Raw genomic sequence first — 26,456 nt, 5'->3', positions numbered from 1 at the left:
TACTCAAGTATTCCCTGTGATCTGTGGTGTAGTTTCAGCCTCCAATTCTCTGCCCATAGATTCATTTGAACTTTTCTGCAACAAATAACTATTGATGGCCGAAACAATTGTGATAAATAGCCTTGTTTTATTTGATTTGCAGTATGTGAAAAACTTAATTGAAAGAAGATACATCTTTTTAAGCGTGTTATTTGAAAATAATAATCCTTAATCCTTAATAATCCTTTGAAAATAATCCTTAACAATTCAGGGGGGGAGTATGTAACCTAGTAACAACAATCTGGCACCAAACACCAGCACAGCTCACTGTTTAACCTTAAAACCTCCAAATAAATCAGGCACAGAACCTAAAATACTAATAATATTGAAAATAACTGCAATATTATACAATGTTTTAGTTGTCTTTTTCACTTACAGCTGTTACTGCAAGGGGTCACCACAGCACTTGCCCAATCATCCGCACAACAGACGTGGCAACGTTTTACACCAGGCGTCCTTCCTCGTTCAACCCTTTCATTTCACCCCGGCTTGGGACTGGCATCAGGAGAACATTAGTGCAACCTCAGTGGTTGGGTAGCAGTCGTTTGGAGAACACACAGAATTCAACACAGACAGTGATTTAAGGTGAGGTCCAAACCGAGGCCCCCACAGCCACCTACACTTTTGAAATTGAAATATTAAATCATAATATTGAATAATATTTTTTTTCAATATTTTCAAATATTGAAATATAAAATCAGTTAAATATCATACATAAAGTGTTCAGAAATGCTCTATGGCCCATCCTTCAAAATTGTTTACAAGAACATATTTGGGACCATTAGGACATCATAAATGGGATTTCCTTGGTTAGTCAGTGGCAAGACCACTTTATTACATTCAAGTCTGCTTTTGTTTGAGCCCATTAGAATCTCCTGACACAAATTCAATGGCCTGTAGTTGTTTATGTTTTTTTTTTTTTTGCTTTAAGTACTTATTTTAGGACGAATTGTTTTGTTATGATTTATCAGTTTGAAAGGGATGTATTTATTTTAGGTATTTCAAGTATATTTAAAGCATCACTTCCATAATGCTGTTTTGATTAATGTCCTAAGAGTGTATGTTTTTGTGTGAAAGAAAAAGAGGAAAATGGGCGGGATATAAAGATAGAGGGAAAGTGACAAGGAAGAAAAAGAAAGCTGAAGGGAGGGAAAAAGAGGAAGAAAGAAAGAGGGAATGGGTGAATATGAGATTGAGAGAAGGGGAGGAGAAAGGAGAGTGGGTAGATAGAGAGAGAGAGAGGGAGAGGGAGAGGGAGAGAGTGAGGGAATATAACCACCCACCTAAGTGGCAGGCAAAACGACTGGCAGTCATAAAACGGAGATTCTTCCAGACAGCTTCTGAAACAAGGAGCTCTCAGTGACAAGGTGCATGGGACAGAGTGAGTCCTTAAAGGCCGTTTATTCACACAGCAGGACTCGTATGGTCCCTCAAACTCACATCCTGTGCTAAGTAACAGAATAGTGCCGCCAAAAGCCAGAGAAAGCCAGAGAGCGTGACAGCTTCAGGACCACAAGAGTGAATGGATACTTTCTGCAGCCTCAATGGCCTAGACCCTCTCTGGGTGAGTGACTGGGACAAATGAAGCATCTAATGCTATCAACAAAAGGAAGATGGGATATTTGTAGAATGTTTATGAGTTTATTTGTTATTTTTGTTCAAAAGTTTTTTTTTGCCTTTAGATTATAGGATTTGCTTGCTGATATACAAAGGCAACTTCATTAACTGAAAATAAAACATTTTCCCAGATGTTTATTTATATATTTTTTCACTTATTTGACATGCTGTATACTTTATTATACTTTATTCATTGGTTTATAAACCTCACCACCTAATCTCCAGGTCCTAATCTAAGTAAGAAGGCAGATAATTGTGTTAATGGTATTTCTAAAAGATGAATGGTGTATTGAATTTAATTTTATTTACATTAATTTAATCTAAATGAATGAATTTAAAAGTATGTAGGTTCCTTTTTGGCAGTGATTGTTAAAGAAAACTTACAAAGATGGCCTCAGATTACACATGTGGCTTAATTTATTGCAGAGCCTCTCACAGAGCATTCTTTTGGCTTTTTTAAAGAGCATTCTTTTGGTTTTGCAGTTGTTTGACAGTATAAAATTGAACATAGTGGTCCATGTAAGTGGTTTATCAAATTAAATTTATATGTCTTTGTATAATATTTGACAGATTGTGTATGATGTTTACATTGGGGTTTCAAAGTTCTCTAAATCAAAAGGAGAATCAAATATGTTTTGTAGTGTACCACTAGATGGAACTTTGATTACTAAGTTTAAGTATTATACAGAATGTAATGCCTAATATATGTGTATTTGACACAGGTGCAATGACAGGATGGTGTAGTTTGAATCTCATAGTTTGACATGACACAAATAGGCAAACCCCTATAACACATGCTGTACAGAACCATCTAATCCTCACTGTTTCCTGGAAAGCAATGTACCACTACCATAAACACAGTTAGCAGTTTAAGATTGTGCTTCCAGTGTGTTCGGAATAACCCTGACTGTTCTAGAGAATTTGGATTGAGAAGAGTCTGCTTGTGGATGCGACATACTTTCCGAGCCATAGTGAATCATAGGAGTCCAGTGGTGGCCGGTGTGGTTGTGTTTATCTTATGATTTTGGAAAATAAAAGGTTAGACATAATGTAACACCTGTTACTAAATAAACTTTAAAACCAAGGTCTTAAAAATGCCAATACAGAGCTTTTGCTATTTGTATGAAAATTGAAATGTACTTAAAATAATTAGACACAAAGAAAACATAATTAAAGTGAAACAATTTATTCTGAAAGGCTAAAAAGCAATGGAATTATGCACCATAAATGCACCTTTTTAATGGTGCTATGTAATGATACGAGGAAGCTTTTCTATTTTACCAATCCTGAAGTTTGCCTTCTTATCTTCCAGGACTGGAACCAGACATGGTACACACACACACCTGAGCTCAGCGACTGCTTTCAGAACACAGTGCTGGTGTGGGCTCCCTGCATCTACCTGTGGATCTGCTCCCCTTTCTACTGCCTGCATCTTTACTGCCATGGAAAGGGCAGGCTTCCCCTCTCATTACTCTGCAGTGCCAAGCTGGTGAGTCAGGAGCATTGTTAATATTTGCATTTGTATTCAGCAGGCACTCATTCTCAGCAACATAAGGTTTTAGAGAAATGCAGTGTTAAGTCCACAGGTCACTGCTCCAGTATTCTCCAACAAACACAGTCATTATAATGATGGCAGTTGGAGTTATGCTATTTCAGTATAAGAAATGACAAGCCAAAGTAACTATTGTGAATGAGGATGGAACACACATTTGTTGATGGGGAATGTGGACAATTCCAAGTACATTTGCAAAGAGAGATTGTTGCTATTGCTGCCTGAATAAGGATGCTTTCCTATTTTCAGTGAACACAATGATGGCTGTTCACTATGTAAGAGGCTCCTGACGTTGGACCTGAAGAACATACACTGCATACATGCAGATTAATTAATTATGAAGCCATTCCTAAGCTGATGGGGGTCTGTTAGAGCAAGGAAAATACTGAATGTTCAGAGTAGTGACATTACAGGACTAAGGTTGGGACCCAATATTTGATCTTACACATCATCCTACACTTTAACAATTCTGCTTAGGGATAACTTTCAGGCTTTAGAGAAAGAGAGGAAGAAAGGGAGGGTTGAGATTTAGGAGTGAAGCCCAGTACTGCAAGAGCTTGTGGGTGAGGGTAACATAGTAGTGCTTGTTTGAGTTTGCTGAGAAGTGACACACTGATTTTCACTTTGCTACCATCGAATCCTTTTGCTACATGTTTACACAGATGTTCAGCCATCCATTCCCTTCACAAGGGCATGCTTTTTTAGGTTTGCATTTAAAAATTCTCTGATCATATCTAGAATTTGATTATTTGCCGTTGATGGATGGGAAATAGATGCCATTGAAAATCAGAAATAGAAAAATCTATGGTGCTTCATTTGTGATTGGACATATACTGGTAAAAGACTAAAACTAATTTTAATAGCCATTTTGTGTTAATTTATATGCACCCCACTCACTCGCTTATTCACAAATAAATAATCATGTTATGCTTGAAATTACTCCATTTAATTTGTGGGAAATTATGTTTATTTTTACAGTTCTTAAGGTATATGAAAAAAAATATCACTGTTAAGGTTCATTCATGCTTCTTAAAGCGTCAAGGGCCAATGCCTCCCCCAGATGCCATAATTCTTATTTAAATGCTTTACTGTACAACTGTGGTGTAGTGAGTGACCATAGATGCCTCCGGAAGCATGACTCAGGCGAGTTCTCACCCAGGTCTGAGTTCCGTTCTTGTCTGTCCTCCCACAGTTGCTGGGGTTCTTTTTGGCATCCTTTGGCTTCGTGGAATTCTTCTACATCCTGTTGGAGTGGAACCAAGAAATCCACCACCACCTCGTCTTTCTCCTAAGTCCCGTCATACGCAGCCTCACTGTGGTAATGTATAGCTTGATAAATATTTTCTAAACCAGTGTAAAATCTAAAATACCATTCATTAGTGTAATTACAGGCTGTAGCCCATCTGTTGTCTAGCACAATTTTAGCTGCCCTCTGTCCCACTCTTTATTGGCCAATTTCTGACCACAAGTCTGCTGTTGACAAGATAATATATGGATGGTAGATATGTATCAAGCTTTCGGGTCACTGCTCAGGTGCTTATTGTGAAATATAAGTAAATATCACACATTTAGATCTTAGAAAAAAAGTGAATGCCCTGATTCTGCCAATTATATTTCCCTCTTATTAGCCTTTTGTGTTTTCATGGCATTAATAAACTCACACAGCTAGCTATCTAAGCTGAAACCTGACAAAGCACAAAGTGTATTTATCTAGCCATGGGATGAATTTGCGGGTGTGGAGGAGAGCAGTGTTGGGGGGTGTGGAGAGACAATTTCAGTCCAGACTCACGCTCTATCTGTGGTCTCCCCAGACACTTAAATCAACACTGGCCTAAACATGAGGGAAAAACACTGAAAGAGTGTAACAGAGTACTTTTGTCCCTCTTTGACTCTCTTATCAAAAGATTGTAATCGCAGTACAGTGGGTAAAAGTGAAATCATACTCAAGGATATGGGTCAGGAGAACTTTCTCACCAGCTGAATTATTAAATGTGTATATAAATATTCCTGTTAAAACCTCAAAAACACACTTTTTGTGCCATGCCCTTCCTTCTTTACCACCTTTGGTTTTTTCCTTGCGCAATATCTGGGCTTATGTAATCAGGAGGCTGGTCGAGCTGAAAGCAACAACAACCACATAGTTCGACCGAAACCGGAGTGTTTATCTGCCTCTCTCAGCCACTGAGAGGGAATCTATGAACAACAGCTGCCCTTCCATGCTGAACTGGAACCAGCCTCCTCTGTCTGAGGCCTACAGAGAAAAAAACAAAACCAGTTTAAAACTGGTCTCAGGGCTCAGCAACCAGGCCAGTGTCTACTATGAAGCCAAGTTTGTGTGGGCCATTCCCTTTTTTCCCATCATATGCTGGTCTGCTGGTGTATTACCAACTGTATTCAAGGACCAAGTAATGCAGATCACTCAGCATTTCCCTGTATGATTACTAGGTGGGACACACTTTGAGGCTTAACTGATGCTTTGGCTTCCTCCCACACTTCAGAAGATGAGCCATTACTTCCCATTACAAGGCAGCTGCAAACAGAAAAAAACAAACACACAGTGTGTTTGATCATATTTGTCCTTGGCTGTATTTTGTGTATTTTGTATCTAGGTAGTTAGGTGTCCTTGAGAAGGTCACGCAATTAGAAAATTCCCCAAAACATCTTATTTCATTGCTTTGGTTAGGTTAAAAAGTCTTTGGTTTGGCTCTGAGACTTTTGCAGTTTAGTCTTAGAGGAGGCGTTGTTTGTAATAGCCCAAAGCCTGATCTTTAACTGCACAGGAGGCCTCAAACAACATAACCCATCGGTGTTTTCCGCTGCCTAGGAGATGCTATGACAAATGATGTCTTCTCTAAAATTAGACAGAGGACAGATATTCTGAAAACACCACAGCCAATATTATATTAGCTGAGGGCAACCGAATGTCGGTCTGGTTTTGGTGAGGTGGAGGATGCTGAATGCTTTTTTGGACAGAGAAAAGAAAAGGCAATTAAGTAAAATGCCAAATCAGTGAAGGGCCAAGTTGTACATGTGTTTTATTAAGGATTTTTTTTTTTTTCATCATACAGCTGCTGTGGTAGACGGGGAAGTCCCAGTATAAACTCCCGCATGACTAACCAAGCAAAAATACAGACTGAAGTTTATGTACAATTGGTCTTGACCCCTGCTCTTAAAAAGGGGAACTACCATCCACAGCCAAGAGTTATACACATTTTTAAACAAAAAAGGGCCAGAACTCTGCAAAAGTGGTATTTCCTTCTCTAAACACATTTCATTCCCAGTTTCACACTGGGATGTACAACAAGGATGTCTGGAGAATTTAAGTAAGCCAGCTTGGCACCTTGTTTATTTCAGTATGGTCTGTGATCCCCTGAATGGGTAATGCATCCTAATGCATACAGTTTCATAGCTAAAAACTAGGTAAGTGAGAATGTGTGAGGTACAAATTCCAAAGTCATATTATAAGTCAATTATAAATACATAGAATATTGAGGACTGTTAACGAACGATACCATTTAATATTTATTTTATTTATTTATTGTGTTGGAAATTCATTTCTAAGGCGAATACAAAGCATCCCAGGAAGGTCCCCCATGAAGCTGCTTTATAGAAAATGTAGTGTGTGCAACCCCTTTGAATTGTTTTATACTTTATGAATCACATCCCAAAAGACTCTTAGTTGTGTCACTAACTGGCAGTGGTGTGTTTGTCAGGTGTTGGCGTTGTGTATCATCCAGTGGGAACGAGTGCGTGGTTGCCGCTCCTCTGTGGTGCTCTTCTTCTACTGGCTGCTGGGCGTGGTTTGCTCTCTAGTGCCCCTCAGGGCCAAGATCCAGCTGGCAGTTGAACAGGTGAGAGAAATAACACTGACACAGACCCCCCAATCTGGGGCACCCATTTCACACTCCTGTTCTAAAATCCACAAAGATATTCGCGTGCATTCACACACACACACACTTTCACAGGCCCATACACACAGTTACGTACAAAGGCTCTAGATCTGTGAAGACAGACACGCACACATACCCATTCCCATGCATATGCACACATACTAACATGTACACATTAACATGCATACACACACACTCACACACACAAGAACTCATAGTGCGGCATCCCTAAACACATACTCAAATGTACACTTTTATGTATGCCTGCACACACTAACACATACATACATATAAACAACCATTCATGTTCATATACACAAACTCACACATTTTTTTTGGCTCATAAAAATTGGCATAGTTACAAACACACATTGGTCAGCGCATTTTTGTGGGAGCTATTTTTAAGCCCACTGTTAGTTTGCCCCATTTCGAATTTCATGGCTTGTCATGTGAATATATGCGCTACAGTAGAGTACATAAATATGCTAGTGTGAAAATTTGTCAGCATATGTTAGATTTGTGAGAATGTGTAAACATTAGTACAATCTATAAACGGACAATCGGTTTTCAGTAAATAGACCTCTCCGGAGACAGCATGAATGATGGTATCATACTTGTTGAAATCTGTATTTATTTATTCCGCTGTGGCCCTTTGCTTATTACAGTGCATTCTAATTTGAGTTTCCTTTGATATGTCACTAAACAATACAGTACAGTAATTGAACATTTGTGTTCAGCACCATGTCAAATTATATCTTTTTAAATAATGTGTTTTTCCTTAATGACTAGCCATGTTCCAATCAAAATATCTTGATTAACCTTTCATTGCTTTAAAATCCTGAGCTTGCACTTTTAGACCAGCATCACTCCTTTTCAAAACAACTAGGGCAACATTTATATTGGTGGAATAGATAAGCTATTCTTCTCTGGCTTGCTTAAAGCTGACTTTGTGCTTGGACAAGAGAGGAAAAAAAGAGACAGACAGTTTGACTGACCTATATTTTGTGACCACTCAAACCAAGGCTGACCCTGTTTTGTTTTGTGGTGGGGGGAAGAATATAGCCTGGATCTTGGCACAGAACTTCTCGGCCCAGGCGGATGTTTACAATTGGTTTGTTGTTTCGCACATGCTTTGCTCTGGTGCAATACACAGGCCTTCATCCAGCGTGCAGGCTTATGACTGGAAGGTAAACTTAGTCCCTGTCTTGTGTTTATAATCACATATGAACGGCATATGGAGCTGGTAAATAACACAAATTCGGCTCCGCTGACTCCTTAAACTGAGGCCGTTGGCTCCCAGAACCACAGTCTATGCATTTCCAAATCGTAGCGTGACTCTATGTGTTTACTATTCTTTTTCATGCGTAATTCATTTATATAAAGCACACCATTAAAGACTCTGGTTTTCACCATGATTTGCCTTAACTGTTCAAAATAAGCTTTATGATGCCATTAATGCCAGTGCACACCCATTGGCATCTGCCATTGAGCAGCCTCACAGTCTGGAGAGTTTGCTCTATAGACTACATTGCAATTTCATATGATATACGAGTTTCCAGTTCTAAAAATATATATCTAGGAATACTCAGTACAGGACCTGATACAGTCATATCAAACAGTCATATCAGAATGACCACCTCCATGTTTATACAGTTACTGTCTATTCATGCTGAATATTTTTGGTTGTTTGGCTATTCTCAGTCCAGCAGTGACACTAAGGTGTTGAAAAACTCCAGCAATCCATGCTGTTTCTGATCCATATTCATACCAGCCCAGCACATATTAACACACCATCACCATGTCAGTGTCACAGCAGTGCTGAGATTCTTCCATCACCCAAATCCTACATACTCTGTGTCCATAATGTAGTGGTATTACTGTAGGTATATAGAGTTAAACACTCTGTAAATATTTATTTTATCAAATTATTAAGCCCATAAATTGATTTGTTAAGGAAAGGATTGGGAGAAATGAATTAACAAGAGTCCTCAAACATGTGGGAATCAACATCTATAAAGGCCAAATTATTTAAAGCCACATTAATGTTAAAAAATATATACAACAGGTAACACAAGGTAAGCATAGAACAAAAGAGTTTGGTTCTGTATCTAAGGATATAACATCTATTTTTACATTATTTTAGAAAGTTGGTTGAAATAGTACAGGGTAAACCAAAAATTATATTTAACTTTTGAGGTTTCTGTGTGATTTTGTTTTTCATTGAATATACTCTTTTTTCCGGCATTTTATTTCCTGAGAAATTAAAAAATTGTTCTTAACTTTTACTTAGTTGGGAAGTTAAATAAGTAAAGAATGGACTCTCACTTTTGTACATCACTGCGAATATCCCCTCTTGATTACTGAGATAATTTTATAGACTGTAATCACAGCAGTTTGGGAAGTCTGTGCTTGCATACTGAGGTAAAAAAACTCAATTATGGGAAGTCCCAAACTGTAACTATAGAGTAGAGTTAACTGGTCTGTCTGTCTCAGTCTGTCTGTCTGTCACTCTCTCTCTCTCTCTCTCTTTCTCTCTCTACCTTCAATCTTTAGCCAGCTACTTTTGAATCAGTTTGTTTTTGTTTTTTTGTAGGGTATCTCTCCGGATATTGTCCACTACTTGGCTTTTTTCTCTTACTTCGCCCTTCAACTTGCCCAGCTCTTCCTTAGCTGTTTTGCAGACCAGGCGCCTCCCAGCAAAGCGACTCTCAAGGTAAGAACATATATCTCTTCCAGCATAAACAACCCACAGTGAATCACCACTTGTTTACTGATTCTTAGAACATAAGGCCTAGCCCGACCAGCAGAGAACACAAGCCAGTATCGTGCCTGCAATGGCCACTCATGTGGCACCATGTGATTAGCAAAACCCCATGATTGGTTACATTCTGAAGTCTGATTTGACTCATACTAAATGGCTGTTCATCTTCAAGAATAAGACCTTCCAGCCTTGATAATGATATCTGCTCATTTTAAACCCAAGACTGTGGCTCACAAAGCCACGTGCTGGGTATTTAGGATGCAAAATACCACCGTTGCAGTCTGGAAAAAACAAGATGAATGACAAAAGTCCAAAAGTTTGGTCTTTTCATGAGATTCTAATGAGCGGTACATAATCTTTCACTGCTCCAGACAAAAACAAGAAAACAGTCTGTGAAAGGAAACCCTGCATGAAGAGGCGAATGAGTGTGTGTGAGATGAGAATGTAGCCACAGACGTGTGTGCCACACCCCATGATCCTCTCCTGGCTCAGTCACTTCCTGGGCTGAGTTATTCATGGCATCCTGTAGAGTGAGACCTCCGGTGAAGAGGCGTGTGTGTATGTGTGTGCTTGGCTGTGTAGCGGGGGGGGGTGGACAGGTTGGGGGTAGAGCTGAGGTCAGGTGTGGGTGGAAATGTGTAGTGACTGAGCCACGCTAGGCACACATATACAACCCTAGTACTCACTTACTCAGACACTCTCACTGCTTTTCTGTTTACTCTTGTGTGACAGTTTTTTCTATGCACCCAGACTTGCCATTAAAAACAGCAATGTTTTGCTGTGTTAAAACAAAGTGACTGCCTTGTTTGTAATGTACAGTGCTATGCAAAAGTGTGATACTATGTACAGTATTACACACATACAATTTTGTATAAATCTTGTTATAAATACATTTCTCATGGCCAAATGTGTCTTTTCTTTCAGAATTCATGCCCTGTTCAAGATGCATCATTCCTGTCAAAAATCCTTTTCTGGTGGTTCAAAGGGTAGGTGTCTTTGTATTTTTCAGTAATTATGTTATTATTTATATTTCCTCTTCTAGGTGCTTGTTTTGTATGAAATGGACCTAGAAATGAAGAATGATTTTAACATACAATAAGCTACAATAAATGCTAAACTCTATGCATATGTATGAGTTTGTGTGTGTCTATTCTGCAGCTTGGTGGTTAAAGGCTACCGCACGCCTCTGCAGGCAGAAGATCTGTGGTGTCTGAGAGAGGAGGACACGTCAAACAAAATCATCTCAGATCTGGAAGAAGAGTGGACTACAGAGCGTACCAAACTCCAGCAGTACGAAATTCTGTACCTACTTACTAAACTGCAGTTGCAAATACACCAACAATGCATCCTATCAGCGTGTACTTTTCTGAATTATTTATTCTTCTATCAGCCATATCTGCATGCCATTATTTACTTTTGTAGTCTAATGTCATTTGCGCATGTCATTTACATGACATTACACAGTTAATTTATATGTCCCCTTCCACATACAAACACAAACTTTGGTAACTGTGACCTCTAAGAATACTGGTTTTTGTAAGTGCTGTTGACAATGAGATGTTGCGATGTGTTTTAGCCACCAGAGAACAAGCTTTAGGCACATGTGATTTAAAGCTCAGAGTTTATGTTTCTGTGGTTCTTTTGTTGCTTTGACTCGGATAATCAGAGCAATCAAATCTCAATCTGAGCGATGCCCACAACAGGGACTTTGGCCTTAAATAAGTTGAACAGTGAGACCACATGGTCACTGTCGAGACGGCAGAGGATTGTGTCAATTTGCTTGCTTGTTAACACATTTTAACTTTGAAGATACGTTTATAATGGCAACTTCACTGGAGCCCTTATGGTTCACAGGTCACAGGAGTTTTACGAGTTGTGGAATACGAAAACATTTCACATTGCAGTGTAGTGTTACTCTGCTCTTAATTGAGCTGTGTGCTTCTATATTAAATTATGTTCTCAGTTGAGTTATTTATAAATGAATTCAATTTGCTGCACGTTCTGTTTAAGAGATATTTTTGGATTATTTTACCTTATAATTTATCATGATTTTCCTATTCTTTTTACAAACAGTAATTGAAAGTTTAGCCTTTGGGTTGCACTGATTGCAGGTGTAAGATCTTTTTACTTTTTCAGTGAGATTGAAGTCGAGAGTAAACATTTGTTTTATTTGGCAATATCTGACTCCAACTTTTTTTTTTTCTTTTTGTGTCCCATCTTTAGACAGGAGAACTTCTTGAGCAGCAATGTGGCATTGGGGTCCCGTTTACCAGATCAGGCTCAACTCCTGAGGAAGCTGCAGAAAGAGCAAAGCTCAGGCTTCTGTCTTTTACGGACACTTGCTCGCAACTTTGGGCCTTACTTCCTTTCTGGGACACTTTGCCTCATAGTCCACGATGCTTTCATGTTTTCCATCCCACAAGTCCTCAGGTAGGTATATAAGCAATGCATAGGTGATGTTAAAGGAAATCTATCATTTGTGGATATTTGTCAACTTTCTACAAAGGATTTTGTAGTTTATGTTAGCCTTAACTAATATTAAGTAGTGTTAACTAATACTGGATAGTTAAATAAAAGCCATGGATACACATACATGTTGTATGTCTATGAATAAAAGTATTATGCCATAAGGCCAGATGTAATGGACAACATGTCTAAAAAATACCTGGCAAGTACTTGTGTCAGACCACCTCATATTTAACAGCCACTGTTATAAGTTCATGAACTCTGTCCATTTCATATGTATCCCTGAAGAAAGAGAGAGTGGCCTCAAGACCAGTATATTAAACATTCACTCATCAAATAAACACAGGTTCTAAAATAAACCACCTCTTAAAGGTTCAAAGACACACAACAAAGGCTTTACTAATGTTTTTCATGGAACACTGTACGGTTCACGATATCTCTGCAAAACAGGAAGACGCAGTTAGCAGCAGGTGCGACATCACCAGAGCCAGACAGAGATTGTGTTGTTTATGCGCGCAGTGGGGCAATTATGGCTAAGAGTCTGAGGGACAACTGACCACAGCGCCGTGCCCAGCGTAGACGCGTCAGCCCCAAGGCTGACTGAAGCGGAACCGCTGAGGTTGTGGTTGAGAAGCGACCACGTTAAGAGAGTGGCCAGCCAAGTACAAGGTCGAGACAGCCACCAGCGAACTGCTTTAGTAAATGTTGCCACTTTGAGACGAGCCTCGTGGTTTGTTCCTTAAAACTATCTGGAATTTAGATAGCATGACCTGACTGTGGATCAGCGGTGTTATATTCTATTCACCACCCAATAGAAGGCTGTGTTTGTGTGTGGCCCACTGAGTTCAATCCCATTGACCTACAGTACTGGATGGTGGTGTGAAGTGTCAACATAAGCAAGGTCTTGGTGGGAACTATATAAACGTGAAAAGTTTTTCGCCCTAAAGAAAACTGACATAAAATCCTAGGATTTTAACTTGACTCTGCTTTCTGTAGAGTTGCATTTTGCTTGCCAAACATTGGCTTTGCCAAAGGTTTTTTTATCCCTAGAAATTCAACAATCATTCTTCTGTTCTTCGTTTTAAAGATATGTGTAGAAGGAGAGCAGGTACCATGCCCAGGAGTCATGCACTACTACTTCTGCTGGATTTATACTCCAGTGTACCGTTCCCTTAGGCAAAGTTCATTGCTAAATGCTAGATCTGCCCCATTAACAAACAAGAGCATTCAATTATTTTGAAAGTCAAAATATTGTAATAAACCTCAAAGCCCAAATTTGGAGCTGCCAGAATGCACCACAAAGACTCCACAATGCTCTACGTGCATGCTAAGTTCAAGAATGTCAGACAGTTTTACTTGTTCATGTTTAGACATATATGTTGTAATGTCTTTTTTGTCCATGTTGTCAACCCCTAATCCTCTCACATCCCTTTTCTTCTCTCAGTTTGCTTTTAGGCTTTGTGAGAGAAGATGATGCTCCATTGTGGAAAGGATATTTCTATGCCTCACTCATGTTCCTCCTCTCATGCCTGCAGTCCCTCTTTAACCACCAGTATATGTATACCTGCTTTACTGTGGGCATGAGAGTCAAGACCGCTGTCATGGGACTTGTCTACAGGAAGGTCTGTTCTAATATATTGAGACATTTCCCCCAAATGACTTATGTACAAGTTTCATTTGAGCTAGACCAATCAAAACAAATACCTAAACTGCCATCAGTTTCCATTTATGTCAACTATCATTCATTATAAATTAACTAAATATTAACTGTGTTTCTTTGTAGTCTTTGGTGATAAGCAGTGCAGCACGTAGGACATGTACAGTGGGAGAGATTGTGAATCTGGTCTCGGCTGACACTCAAAAGCTTATGGATTTTGTTGTATACTTTAACGCAGTCTGGCTTGCCCCAATTGAGATTGCCCTCTGTCTCTTCTTCCTGTGGCAGGTAAGGTTTGCCAATAACACTCTTTTCAGACAAAGGCATTGTCAATTTTGTCCTCCACTTTTAGATGAGAAGCCCCTAATGGAACTGGCTGGTGAATATTGTTTAGAAGCTAGGTTTCCACAAGTGCAATCCCTTAAATACTAGCAGTCGGATGTCTTTTTTAATCCCACTGTTGTTTCCGTTTCAGCACCTGGGACCATCTGCTCTGGCTGGCATTGCCACTGTGATTCTCATCTTTCCTTTAAATGGATTCATCGCCAAGAAGAGAAGTAAACTACAGGTGCTGTTGTATGCTTGCATGACTATATTTGCAATTAATTAAAATGTGCCAGGGACCTGTTAGTGTGACCTGCCTAATGCTAACTGGAGCCTGCTAACTTTCATTCATATTTAGCAATGTTTCTGGCTAAATTAAAAGTATCAGATCAATTATTAGAGAGTGCCAGTCAGATTTTGGACTAATAAAAGCATTGTAACATCAAAGACAATGCATATTCCTCATTTATAAGCCACAGCTGAAATAGTCCCAGATTCTTCTGACCCTGGATGAGAGTCAGCTTACTGTATATGGGTTCCGCTGGTTTTCAGAGTGTCCTCACAGTCTGTTGGTCAGTCCTTAACCTCCACAGCTGGTTTAGATAGCACCATGTGGGTGTGTGGGTTGGATTCTAGCTTCTCTCATTCCTTTGATGTGCCTATGTCTCTTTAGATGGAAAACAACCACAGTGAAACAAATGGCAATAAAAGTTATATTTCTTTCATTTCTTTTTTGAAAACAACAGATGCTTGGCACTCAGGGAGCTTGAAGTGACTTCACAGTATACAAGACTTGTTGGTTATAACCTTGGCCCATGCTTGTGTCTCCCGGTTTGGGGGAAACGGGTTGACCTAGTCTGCTTGCTGTCTATTGCTGCCCCACTTGGCTGTTATGATCTTGTAAAAATGAGATATATAAAGAGCGAGGAATGCAAGCAGACATGACTGAAGCCTTTGTGTTTTTAAACTGTAGACAAACAGACCAAAACTTTTCACTTTTGCCACATTCCATCATGCCTGCCATATATTTGTTAACCAACTCAGTAAATAACTGAGTACATTTTGTTTTTGAATGATGCAGGAGATTCAGATGAAATTCATGGATGGGCGAATCAAGCTGATGAACGAGATCCTCAGTGGCATAAAGATCCTGAAGTTTTACGCTTGGGAAAAGGCTTATCTCGAGCAGGTTCTAGGTTACAGAGAGAAAGAGCTTGGGGCCCTGAGGAAATCCCAGATTCTCTACTCCATCTCCATAGCATCCTTCAACTCTTCATCTTTTCTGGTGCGTAAACCTGCTGCAAAATGTGTAATAACTACAGTCTCATATCAGAACAATGGTTGTGAGTCAGACTTTCACTATGATTGTGCTTCTCCTTCTGTAGATTGCCTTTGCCATGTTTGGAGTGTATGTTCTAATAGATGACAAAAATGTATTGGACGCTCAGAAGGTCTTTGTGTCAATGGCACTCATCAATATCCTAAAGACTCCCCTCAGCCAGCTTCCATTTGCCATGAGTACCACCATGCAGGTAGACATCTAGAACACTAAGAGTGACAGGAAATTCCACTTTGGTATTATGATTTAATTACTACCAGTGTTAAGCTGCTGTACAAATAAAGAGCATCTCCTTCATTGTTTTTGTGTTGTAGGCTGTTGTCTCGCTAAAGCGCTTGGGAAAATTTTTATGTCAGGATGAGCTGAAACCAGAGAACGTATCCAGAGGACCTTCCAATTTAGGTGAGCTTATGCCATATTCATACTAACAGGAACTTAGAGATTACTTCTTTTGAGGCTCTGCCACAATAATCTTGTGAATGGAAGTGCCGTAGATTTATGGCAATTTGTTAACAGCTGCTGAATTCCACAGCCGCATGGCAACATCGCCTCACTTCCTATTCTTCTCTGGCGAAAGAGAGAGCGAGAGCAATTAGAGACCCAATGCAGCAGCCCACGGTAGACTGCGGTCTCAACATAGTCTTCTATTTTTGTGGAACGCAAACACATTTTTGCCCAGCATCTGTCAACAGTGTTTCAGACAGCTTGTGAAAACAGCTATTTTGAAGATGAAGCTAATTAGACCATGTGTAATTAAGGGGAGTCTGTTTCACAAGCTGCAAGAGAGGAAGTTTACTTTCACAGACAGCCCTCCTCGGCTCTCACCTTAAGGGATACCAGACAGCAGACTGGTATAGGTGTTTTGAACAGGTGTGTGGTATAACCTGTGTGTAAACAACATCTAAAATGTTATTAAAGGCTTGGTATTCATTCCCCTCTGTTCTTTCCTTTCTTTCTCTTTCACAGATGAAAATGGTATTTTGGTAGAGAATGGAACATTCAGTTGGTCTAAAGATGGCACTCCATGTCTAAAAAGGTATAATAATTGTCACAATGTCATTTTTGTGACTGATTTTAGCTGATTAACTTTTAAATTATTTGAGTATCCTACTGTACGTTAACAGTCATTAACGAGCCAAAATACCCTGTACTTGTAGGATCAATGTAAAAGTTCCCCGTGGAGCACTAGTTGCAGTCGTCGGCCATGTTGGCAGTGGAAAATCTTCATTACTCTCTGCAGTGCTTGGAGAGACAGAGAGAAGAAGTGGCAGTGTCTCTATCAAGGTAAAATACATATACATTTGGTGTAAACATATATATATAGTCATTCATTCATTCATTAACTACTTATCCAGTTCAGAGTCACGGTGGGTCCAAAGCCTCCCCAGAATCATTGGGTGCAAAGCAGGAACACACCCTGGAGGGGGTGCTAGTCCTACACAGGGCGACACACACACTTATTCACTCACACACTCACACCTATGGACACATTTTTGAGTCACCAATCTACCTACCAACATGTGTTTTTGGATTGTGGGAGGAAAAACGAGCAACCAGAGGAAATCAACGAGGACACGGGGAGAACACACCAAACTCCTCACAGACAGTCACCCGGAGCGGGACCCGGAGAGGTCCCTGGAGCTGTGTGACTGGACACTACCTGCTGTGCCACCGTGCCGTCCAATATATATGTATATATATTATGTTTATCTGATCTCACAGGGTTCAGTGGCCTACGTACCACAGCAAGCCTGGATCCAGAATGCCACACTGCAAGATAACATCTTATTCGGTCGAGAGAAGAAGAAGAGTTGGTACCAGCGTGTATTGGATGCCTGTGCCCTGCTGCCTGATCTGGATATTCTGCCAGCAGGAGATGCAACTGAGATTGGCGAGAAGGTGCTCTAATGCTATTATGCATTTATTTTAAACCCATTACTTTTACAGAATGACTTTCATGTTTGTAGATGTTTGTAGGTCGTTTATGTTTTAATTATACTATTATTATGTTTTCCAGGGTTTGAACTTGTCTGGAGGGCAAAAGCAGAGGGTGAGCTTGGCTCGTGCAGTGTACAGGAAAGCTGATATCTATCTGTTGGATGACCCTCTGTCTGCTGTAGATGCTCATGTTGGTCAGCACATTTTTGATAAGGTCATTGGCCCCAAGGGTGTACTCAGAGACAAGGTGAGGCCTCCTCAGCTTGATATAAACTTTATTCCAATACTTCCAACATCATATAACGTCATATATGTCATGAATATGTGAACATGTATAAGAATTGTGAGGAAAAACAAGGGCTTCATTGGCAAAGAACAGCTCCCTAAGGGCTCATGAAAGCAAAACAATAAAACAAGAGTGATAAAAAAGTAAAACTGATGAATTAAGTAGAATGAACAAAATAATAGTGAATAGTAAATAAAGACAAGAAATAAACCAGCCAATGGACAGCAATATTTAAATTAGTCAGTCAAAACTAATAACAAATGTTTGAAGCTTTTGATATCAGCCTGTTAGTAGGAATGTGTGTATGAGTGTTAGCTTTCACTTGGCTGGCAGTGAAGCTGAGGTAAAAGAAAGCACATTTGTCTTTGGCAGACCAGAGTCCTGGTGACCCATGGGATGAGCTTCCTGCCCCAGGCTGATTTGATCCTGGTGATGATGGATGGTGAGATAACTGAGAGTGGCTCTTATCAGGAATTGCTGAATCGCAACGGGGCCTTTGCTGACTTTATCCACACATTTGCCAGCTCTGAGAGGAAGGAGACCTCGGTGCAAAGAGGTCAGACTACCTTCTTTACCCTTACAGCTTCGTTTAAAGGTCTGCTTAAATTGCTTTAGATTTAGAAAAAATCCTTTACAGGAAAAATAAACACCTTCTGTTGTTGCAGGCTCCAGAAGGTCCTGCGCCAGGCTCAGTGTAACAGATTTCATGCCATTCTCCAGGGACCTTTCCCAGGAGCAGCTTATTGGGTGAGTGATTTTAAAGTAAACATTACTTAGAAAGTTTAACATCGCTTATTTTTTAAATATTTTATTCAGTGATGGATTTGATTTGACAATATTTGGCCTGGAAATAATGAAGATCTGCACACTTTACCATATTCAAACAGTGGTTCCCAAAACTGTTAAAGGCAAACTGGCACAGGGTGAACACAAGGAGCAGAGCTGGCAACCAATAGATTAAAGGAGCACCTCGTGTTTCAGAATCTCTCATTTTACTTTCTTTATCTCTTCTAGTGGTGACACCAACAATGTTACTATGCAGAGCGTAGAGACTGATATTGAGCAGGAACAGATTCCTGAGGACCTGGGGAAACTGACAGTGGTGGACAAAGCTCGGATCGGCAGAGTAAGTTTGTCAGGACATAAAATTTACGTTTTGTCATCTTGATTGAGTCGATTTTGTCATTGATTTCCCAAAATTTTAAGAATGCTGCTTCAATCATGTTTTTCTGTCCTTCCAGGTGAAACTGGAGCTGTACATTGAGTACTTTCGTACAATCGGTTTGGCTCTGATCGTACCCATCATCTTCCTCTATGCCTTCCAGCAGGCTGCCTCTCTGGCATACAACTATTGGCTAAGCATGTGGGCTGATGAGCCTATAATCAACGGCACCCAGCTCAACACAGACATGAAGTTGGGAGTCTATGGGGCTCTCGGGTTTGCACAAGGTCAGTATGAGGTACAGATGCCCACTTGCAGATACTTTTATGTTGATTCATCCCAACCCTAACCCCATAAACAGCATGTAAGGCCACTCATCGCATCATCTCAACTCCATTGCATATAATTTTATAGTAATGACCAAACTATTTAGGATAGTTACTGAGTAAGCTCCATATCTAAAAATATCATTAGTGGAAAAAAAAATATGAGCAAGGAGTTTTTGTGCTAAATTCAAAATGATTTCTATTGTGACTTGCCTCATTTAGCAACTAACCAATTACATGAAGAATTTAATTCCAAAATGCAGTATATTCACTGGTAAAAATGTATATAATGAGGTTTTTGAAAGGAATAACACCTGATCAACTAATGGAAATCACCTCTAATGAACATGAAATTCGTTCTAATATAACATTAGTATACCTTCCATTTGTAAAGTTCCCTTTACAAATGAACAAAAGACAATTCTTGAAAGTGGACTATATTGCATTTAAGTACTAAATTCTTCATTTATATTTCATCATTCACTTCTAAATAGCAAAAAAAATGTCTTAATGCCTTTATTGTTTCACTGACTTTCAGGTACAGCTATTTTTGGCACTACTGTGGCGATCTCTATCGGGGGCATTATTGCCTCTCGTCAGTTGCACCTTGACCTCCTGAAGAATGTGCTGCACTCTCCCATGTCCTTCTTTGAGTCCACCCCGAGCGGTAACCTCCTGAACCGCTTTGCCAAGGAGATTGACGCCATTGACTGCATGATTCCAGATGGCCTGAAGATGATGCTGAGCTATTTCTTTAAGCTAATGGAAGTGTGCATCATAGTGCTGCTGGCCACACCTTTCGCTGCCATCATCATCCTCCCCCTGGCTCTGCTCTATGCTTTCGTGCAGGTATGGCTGAGGCAGCGTTTTCCGGGGAGGGGGCAAAATCTTGTCTAGATCACAAACCACATGTGCTGATCTTAGCATTGGGATTAATGGGCTTTTTCACCAGGCTGCTGACTCAGATGTCCTGAGTCCACTGGGAATGTTGGAAATCATTTGATAATTTCTGTCTCTCTCTCTCTCTCTCTCTCTCTCTCTCTCTGTCTCTCTCTCACTTTTTCTCCACTTTCTTCCCGAAGAGCTTCTACGTGGCCACATCCTGCCAGCTGCGGCGTCTGGAGTCAGTAAGTCGCTCACCCATCTACACCCATTTTAACGAGACAGTGCAGGGAGCCAGTGTGATCCGGGCGTTTGGCGAGCAGTCACGCTTCATCTTACAGGCCAATCAGAGGGTTGATCACAACCAGACCTCCTATTTCCCCCGCTTCGTGGCTACCAGGTGAGCTGTACTACTACTACCTGGATTAGAGGTGTAGACAAGTAAAAAGTTTGTTTCTGAAGTAATTGTGCATGCCTTTTGTTCATTTTAATGGTAATCAAGCAGAAAACAGCTGGCCTTGTTTCCCTATGACATGTATGAGCATTTGTTAGTTGGCATAGCAGATCTGGAGAGTCACCATCCTCCTGTTCTCCTCCAAGCATGCTTAATTGTCCATTGGAGATATTTTACAGTATACATTTAGTACCCAGGCAGGTGTAATTCTACTCCCACATTCTTAAAATAATGACCATTCAGTGACATTATGAAATTACAAAGTGGCATTATGATAACATAAAGTGGCATTTTGAAATAACAAAGTGGTATTTAAGACGTACAGGAAGTCATTCTTCACAACCTTTCTTTGCAAGTTGTAAAATGACATTTGAAATTCCTCCATAAGATTCAGAAATGTGAAGAGTGTTAACTTGGTGTGTCTCCTCCTCTCCTCCTGTGCAGGTGGCTAGCAGTGAACCTGGAGTTACTGGGTAATGGTGTAGTTCTCGCTGCTGGCATTCTCTCTGTAATGGGAAAAGACACTCTGAGCCCTGGAATTGTGGGACTAGCCGTGTCCCACTCTCTGCAGGTAAGCTGATACCAAACCTTAACTTCTGACGACAGAATCTTAGCCATACTAGCATTGCATGACCTAATGTAGCTATTTTGGTTTCCCTTTTCCTCTTTTGCAACATTTCATAGTCTAACCTCAAAAAGAACCCTCCTCTCTTCCATAATGGCCCTGTTATTTTTTGTCGATTGTGGTTATTGAGGTAATATGAAATTGAAATGATAGGAAGGAAGCTACAGCTTTAGGTACATTCAGAATCACTAACTTCGTGCTCAAATCTGACGTTTTGAACTGTGTTTCAGGTGACAGGCATCCTCAGCTGGATTGTGAGGTCATGGACAGATGTGGAGAACAACATAGTGTCAGTAGAAAGAGTGAAAGAATATGCAGAGACACCCAAAGAGGTGAGGAGAGATTTCACAGTAGGATGTTATTTTAACTTCTTTTATTACACAGAGTAACATGGTATTACCTCAGATAGTCCACACATTTGTATACACCCCTTCAATGTGAATGAATATTGCTACATTCGTTTGGGATATTTTGCTCCGGAGGATCGTAAGACCACAATGCTCACTGTCAAGGAGTTATGGCACTCCATTTTATATAACTGGGATGTGGCATTTCTGATCTAGAACTAATTATACACCATTAGTATCTGACCTCACTACTGCTTTCAGGGCTGAAACAAATCATTAAAGAAGTGCTGACTAAAGCCTGACAACTGTTTTCCCAGAACAGTGCGGTGTGTAAATGCAGCAAAGATTTTTAATACCTACATTTTTGTTAAAGTTTCCATAAACATTTGGGGATATATAATGTCTATAAGCATCGGAATATCTTTATATATATTTGCACACACGATAAACAGAAGACAAACATGTATCCTAGATTTAACTTTATAAAGTGATATAATAAACGTGATCTTTGCTACAAAATCAGGAAATCAAGCATGTTTTTCTTCATTTTTGCAGGCTGCATGGAGCACAGAGGGCAGCTCCCTTCCTCCTGCCTGGCCTCAAACAGGTGCCATAGAGTTCCAGGACTATGGTTTACAGTATCGAAAAGGTCTAGAGTTTGCTCTGAAAGGAATCTCCCTACACATCCAGCAAAGAGAAAAGGTGAAGGAAAGATCATTTTAGAATAAGTATAACTTTGATAGATGTTGGCGGCACGGTGGTGCAGCAGGTAGTGTCGCAGTCACACAGCTCCAGGGGCCTGGAGGTTGTGGGTTCGTTTCCCGCTCCGGGTGACTGTCTGTGAGGAGTGTGGTGTGTTCTCCCCGTTCTCCTCCCGGTGCTCCGGTTTCCTCCCACAGTCCAAAAACACACGTTGGTAGGTGGATTGGTGACTCAAAAAGTGTCCGTATGTGTGAGTGTGTGTGTCTGTGTTGCCCTGTGAAGGACTGGCGCCCCCTCCAGGGTGTATTCCCGCCTTGCGCCCAATGATTCCAGTTAGGCTCTATTTTACAAAGAAAGCGTATTAGTCCTGTTTACTGTATTTAATGCAGTGCACTTTGTGAATTGTTTTAATAGTATTTTTTATGGTACTAATGGTGCCTTTTTATTTGTTGTAATTAATCTAATCATATAAATGTATGGGAAAACATCCACATATATTGTGATGTTATGTTTCTGCAATATCCACGTCCACTCCTAATTTATATTACGCCAGCTTATTAGTCATAATTAAGTGTTCTATGCTTTTTAGATTGGCATTGTGGGAAGGACTGGTGCAGGGAAATCATCTCTTGCCCTGGGAATCTTCAGGATTTTGGAGGCGGCGAAAGGAAAGATTTATATAGATGGGATTGACATCGCCGAACTTGGACTTCATGATCTCAGATCCCGCATCACTATCATTCCACAGGTAAGAACGGAAAAATACAGGAAAATATGGCAGACCCAATAACACAGGACACAGGCTCAGAATAATAGTTGTCAGCAGCTTGGGGCATATTTCAGAGACAAACACTACGTGAAATTCATCATGAAACACATATCAGAATGCATTTTTCTTCTCTAACTTGATGCGACAAGAAACCAGACCTGGGACCGAGGTAAAGTGTGTGGGACAGGAGTTTATCGAGTAATGCTTTGACTGGCTGATGAAAAGCATTCCTTTTAAAATAGTGACATTACTGGTAAATATTAATTTAACTCCACTTGTTGTCACATATATGACTTTGGTCTCCGGGTGACTGTCTGTGAGGAGTTGGTGTGTTCTCCCTGTGTCTGCGTGGGTTTCCTCCGGGTGTTCCGGTTTCCTCCCACAGTCCAAAAACACACGTTGCAGGTGGATTGGCGACTCAAAAGTGTCCGTAGGTGTGAGTGTGTGAGTGAATGTGTTGCCCGGTGAAGGACTGGCGCCCCCTCCAGGGTGTGTTCCCGCCGTGCGCCCAATGATTCCAGGTAGGCTCTGGACCCACCGCGACCCTGAATTGGATAAGGGTTACAGATAATGAATGAATGAATGAGTGGCACAGTGAATTATGCTTAATGAGACCTAGGACATGAACCAACAAGATAAAAACAAATCCATTTTCATTTCATTTTGACTTTAACATTCATCTAGGAGGGTTGTGAGATCCGTGTGATTGACCCTTTCTTCCTCCTCACATTCTCCTGCAGGATCCAGTGTTGTTCTCTGGCTCCTTGCGCATGAATTTGGACCCTTTTGATGCCTACTCTGATGAGGAGGTGTGGAGTGCTTTAGAGCTGGCTCATCTCAAGAACTTCGTTTCAGGACTGCCAGACAAGCTCAATTACGAGTGCTCAGAAGGAGGGGAAAACCTCAGGTATCCCTTTATGTTTGATCACTCTTTTAACTACACTTCTGTGTGGAGGAACTGTAAAACTGGTCATTAATCACTGTCAGAATAGTACAGCTACTGAATTTGTTCAACGTTAGTTTGGCTTTGTCTGGAAAATCATTTTGGAAATGTGATTGGTCACTCAGTTGTCTGTTTCTTCCCGCAGTCTTGGGCAGAGGCAGCTGGTTTGCTTGGCAAGGGCCCTCCTTCGTAAAACAAAGATCCTAGTTCTGGATGAAGCAACAGCGGCCGTGGATCTGGAGACAGACACACTGATTCAATCCACAATCCGCAGCCAGTTTGAAGACTGTACAGTTCTCACCATTGCCCACCGGCTCAACACCATCATGGATTACACCAAGTAAGTCTACACCAACAGCAAAACAATGCATTATGTATGTGGGCAGGAGGGAATAAAATCTCTGATTAAATGGCGTTCCTGAAAGAGTATAACTGCTAATTTATGGTCCTGTGAATCAATATTTCATACACATGAACAGCTTTAATATTGGCTGCTTTGACAGCAAACAGTGCTGTACTTAACTCTCCAAAAACGTACAGTTTTAAACATAAATATTGATATCTCTGACTGTGTATATAATTTGTAGTGTAATTTTGCTTGGTGACTTTCACCTAAGAGGTTAATTAATGTATAAGCCAAACGGTGTTTCAGTTTCTCTGTAACACAGGCTTACACTGCCCATGCTGCCAGGAGAGAGAGAGCTCTAGCTGAGATCCAACTCAAGCAACATTATAAAGTAACATTATTCAGAGCTGCCCTCTAGAGTGTTCACTGCGCAAAAGCACGTTACTGAATTTCATTAGATTGGACTTTCACCATTGCCATTTTTCTGTTCCAAGCCAAACATTTTATGTAATCAGTGGCGGACTCACACTGTTTGAGGGGCAGGGGCGAAAAAATCAAGGGCACCTAGTGCACATACGTATTATAAAATAGTTTTCATTCTTGATTTAAATTTAAATAAAATATAAACTCTCATGGCACCAACTTTGGGAAAGCCTGTCTCAGGAGGGGCACTGCATTATGTTTTTTCACTTTGAAGGGCATCTGAGAAGGCACTTGACGTGTTTTTTAGTTACAAAGGGATGTCATATGCATCCTATTTAATGATACACCCTTTGCATGCCATTTTCTCTATTGGAAAGGGCACTGTCAAGGAGGGGCACAGTAGAGGACACTTAATAACACACCCTTGTCTATTATGACATCATCATAATTTACTGCACCCAAAAAGGCACTCAGTAGGTGATTTGCCATATGAAGTGCAGGAGGCCATTTTGTCTCGTTTTTGCCACTCTAGAAAGCATTTTAGTGACATTTTTTCAACCATAGGGGCACACTGTATTTTGAATATAATCACAGAGCCATATACACCACATTCTTCATTAGTCTGAAGAACAATTTAAAATAAAGGACCATTTAAACTTTTGTTTTATTCTTGCGGCTCTCGTGGTTCTAAATGGAATTGATTTTAATCAAGAACCATTCAAAACCATGTGTTTAGAGTATATTTGATGGTATTAGTTCCCTGAGTTTAAGACATAAGTTAGCTTGCCTGTCTGAACATTGTAGTTTCAAATTGGAAATACCCAGCCAAGGTGTTATTTTACACATAATACATCTTCAAGCTTATATAAAAAAACAGCATACAGATGAACAAGCTTCTCCTTTTTTATGGGAGGTACTGTTGTGTTAAACACTGGCAGACCCTGGTTTAGACATTAGCTGCAAATGAGGTTTTGGACAAGTGGGCTGTTCAATACACAGATTTTTAACCACTGTTTTCCATTCCTCTTTTACAGGATTATTGTGATGGACAAAGGTCACATAGTGGAGATGGACTCTCCTGCTAACCTCATCGCACAGAAAGGCCAGTTTTACCGCATGTGCAGAGAGGCTGGGTTAGTGTAGGCCTCCACTCCTCAAGCTGGCAGCCCGTGATATTAGAGAGCTGGCGCCCCCTTTTGGTGGACTCCAACAAACAGTCATACAAAGACGTGTCTTGCTGGCAAGTGTAAAATAGAGGAAAAAGTAAAGCAAAAGAAAAATTATATATAAATTGGTGCTTCACTATGGAGAACATGGGTACTTGACTTCCCATTCCTAATGATTTCCAGAGTTATATTCCATGCATGTTTCACAAGTGTACAGACATGTATTCACTGAAGCTAAGCTAAATTTTATTTACTCAGGTCAACTGCTCTTTTCAAGGGCAACCTAACTGTAATCATCCCTTTGGAACTGGAAAGCAAAGACCTTTTTGTTCTGCCTTGGAGTATCTCAGCCAAACACAATGAGTACCATATGTTGGATATTACTTGATGTATCTGGTAGAAACAATGTAAATACATGTACATAACGAGATGGTGACACCAC

General features: G+C 40.3%; 1 protein-coding gene across 1 annotated transcript; it reads left to right on the top strand.

Moving 5' to 3' along the window:
- Positions 1-1,561: 1,561 nt before the first annotated feature.
- Positions 1,562-26,456, top strand: abcc6a (ATP-binding cassette, sub-family C (CFTR/MRP), member 6a). The gene is made up of 31 exons (XM_066662684.1): positions 1,562-1,603; positions 2,969-3,145; positions 4,401-4,526; positions 6,922-7,059; positions 9,692-9,811; positions 10,784-10,845; positions 11,018-11,149; positions 12,083-12,289; positions 13,770-13,947; positions 14,109-14,270; positions 14,458-14,550; positions 15,388-15,591; positions 15,692-15,838; positions 15,960-16,047; positions 16,612-16,681; positions 16,803-16,929; positions 17,368-17,544; positions 17,663-17,830; positions 18,242-18,425; positions 18,535-18,616; positions 18,884-18,995; positions 19,111-19,318; positions 19,896-20,206; positions 20,440-20,639; positions 21,138-21,264; positions 21,549-21,650; positions 22,221-22,367; positions 22,957-23,115; positions 23,877-24,043; positions 24,225-24,419; positions 25,883-26,456. Exons 1-31 carry the CDS (start codon positions 1,562-1,564, stop codon positions 25,989-25,991), a joined length of 4,521 nt encoding a protein of 1,506 aa, XP_066518781.1. The 3' UTR covers positions 25,992-26,456.

Source organism: Hoplias malabaricus, chromosome 3 (assembly GCF_029633855.1).
Source record: "Hoplias malabaricus isolate fHopMal1 chromosome 3, fHopMal1.hap1, whole genome shotgun sequence".
Taxonomy (NCBI): Eukaryota; Metazoa; Chordata; class Actinopteri; order Characiformes; family Erythrinidae; genus Hoplias; species Hoplias malabaricus.
Note: the sequence above shows the minus strand (reverse complement) of the source record. Positions and strands in the feature narration are given on the sequence as shown.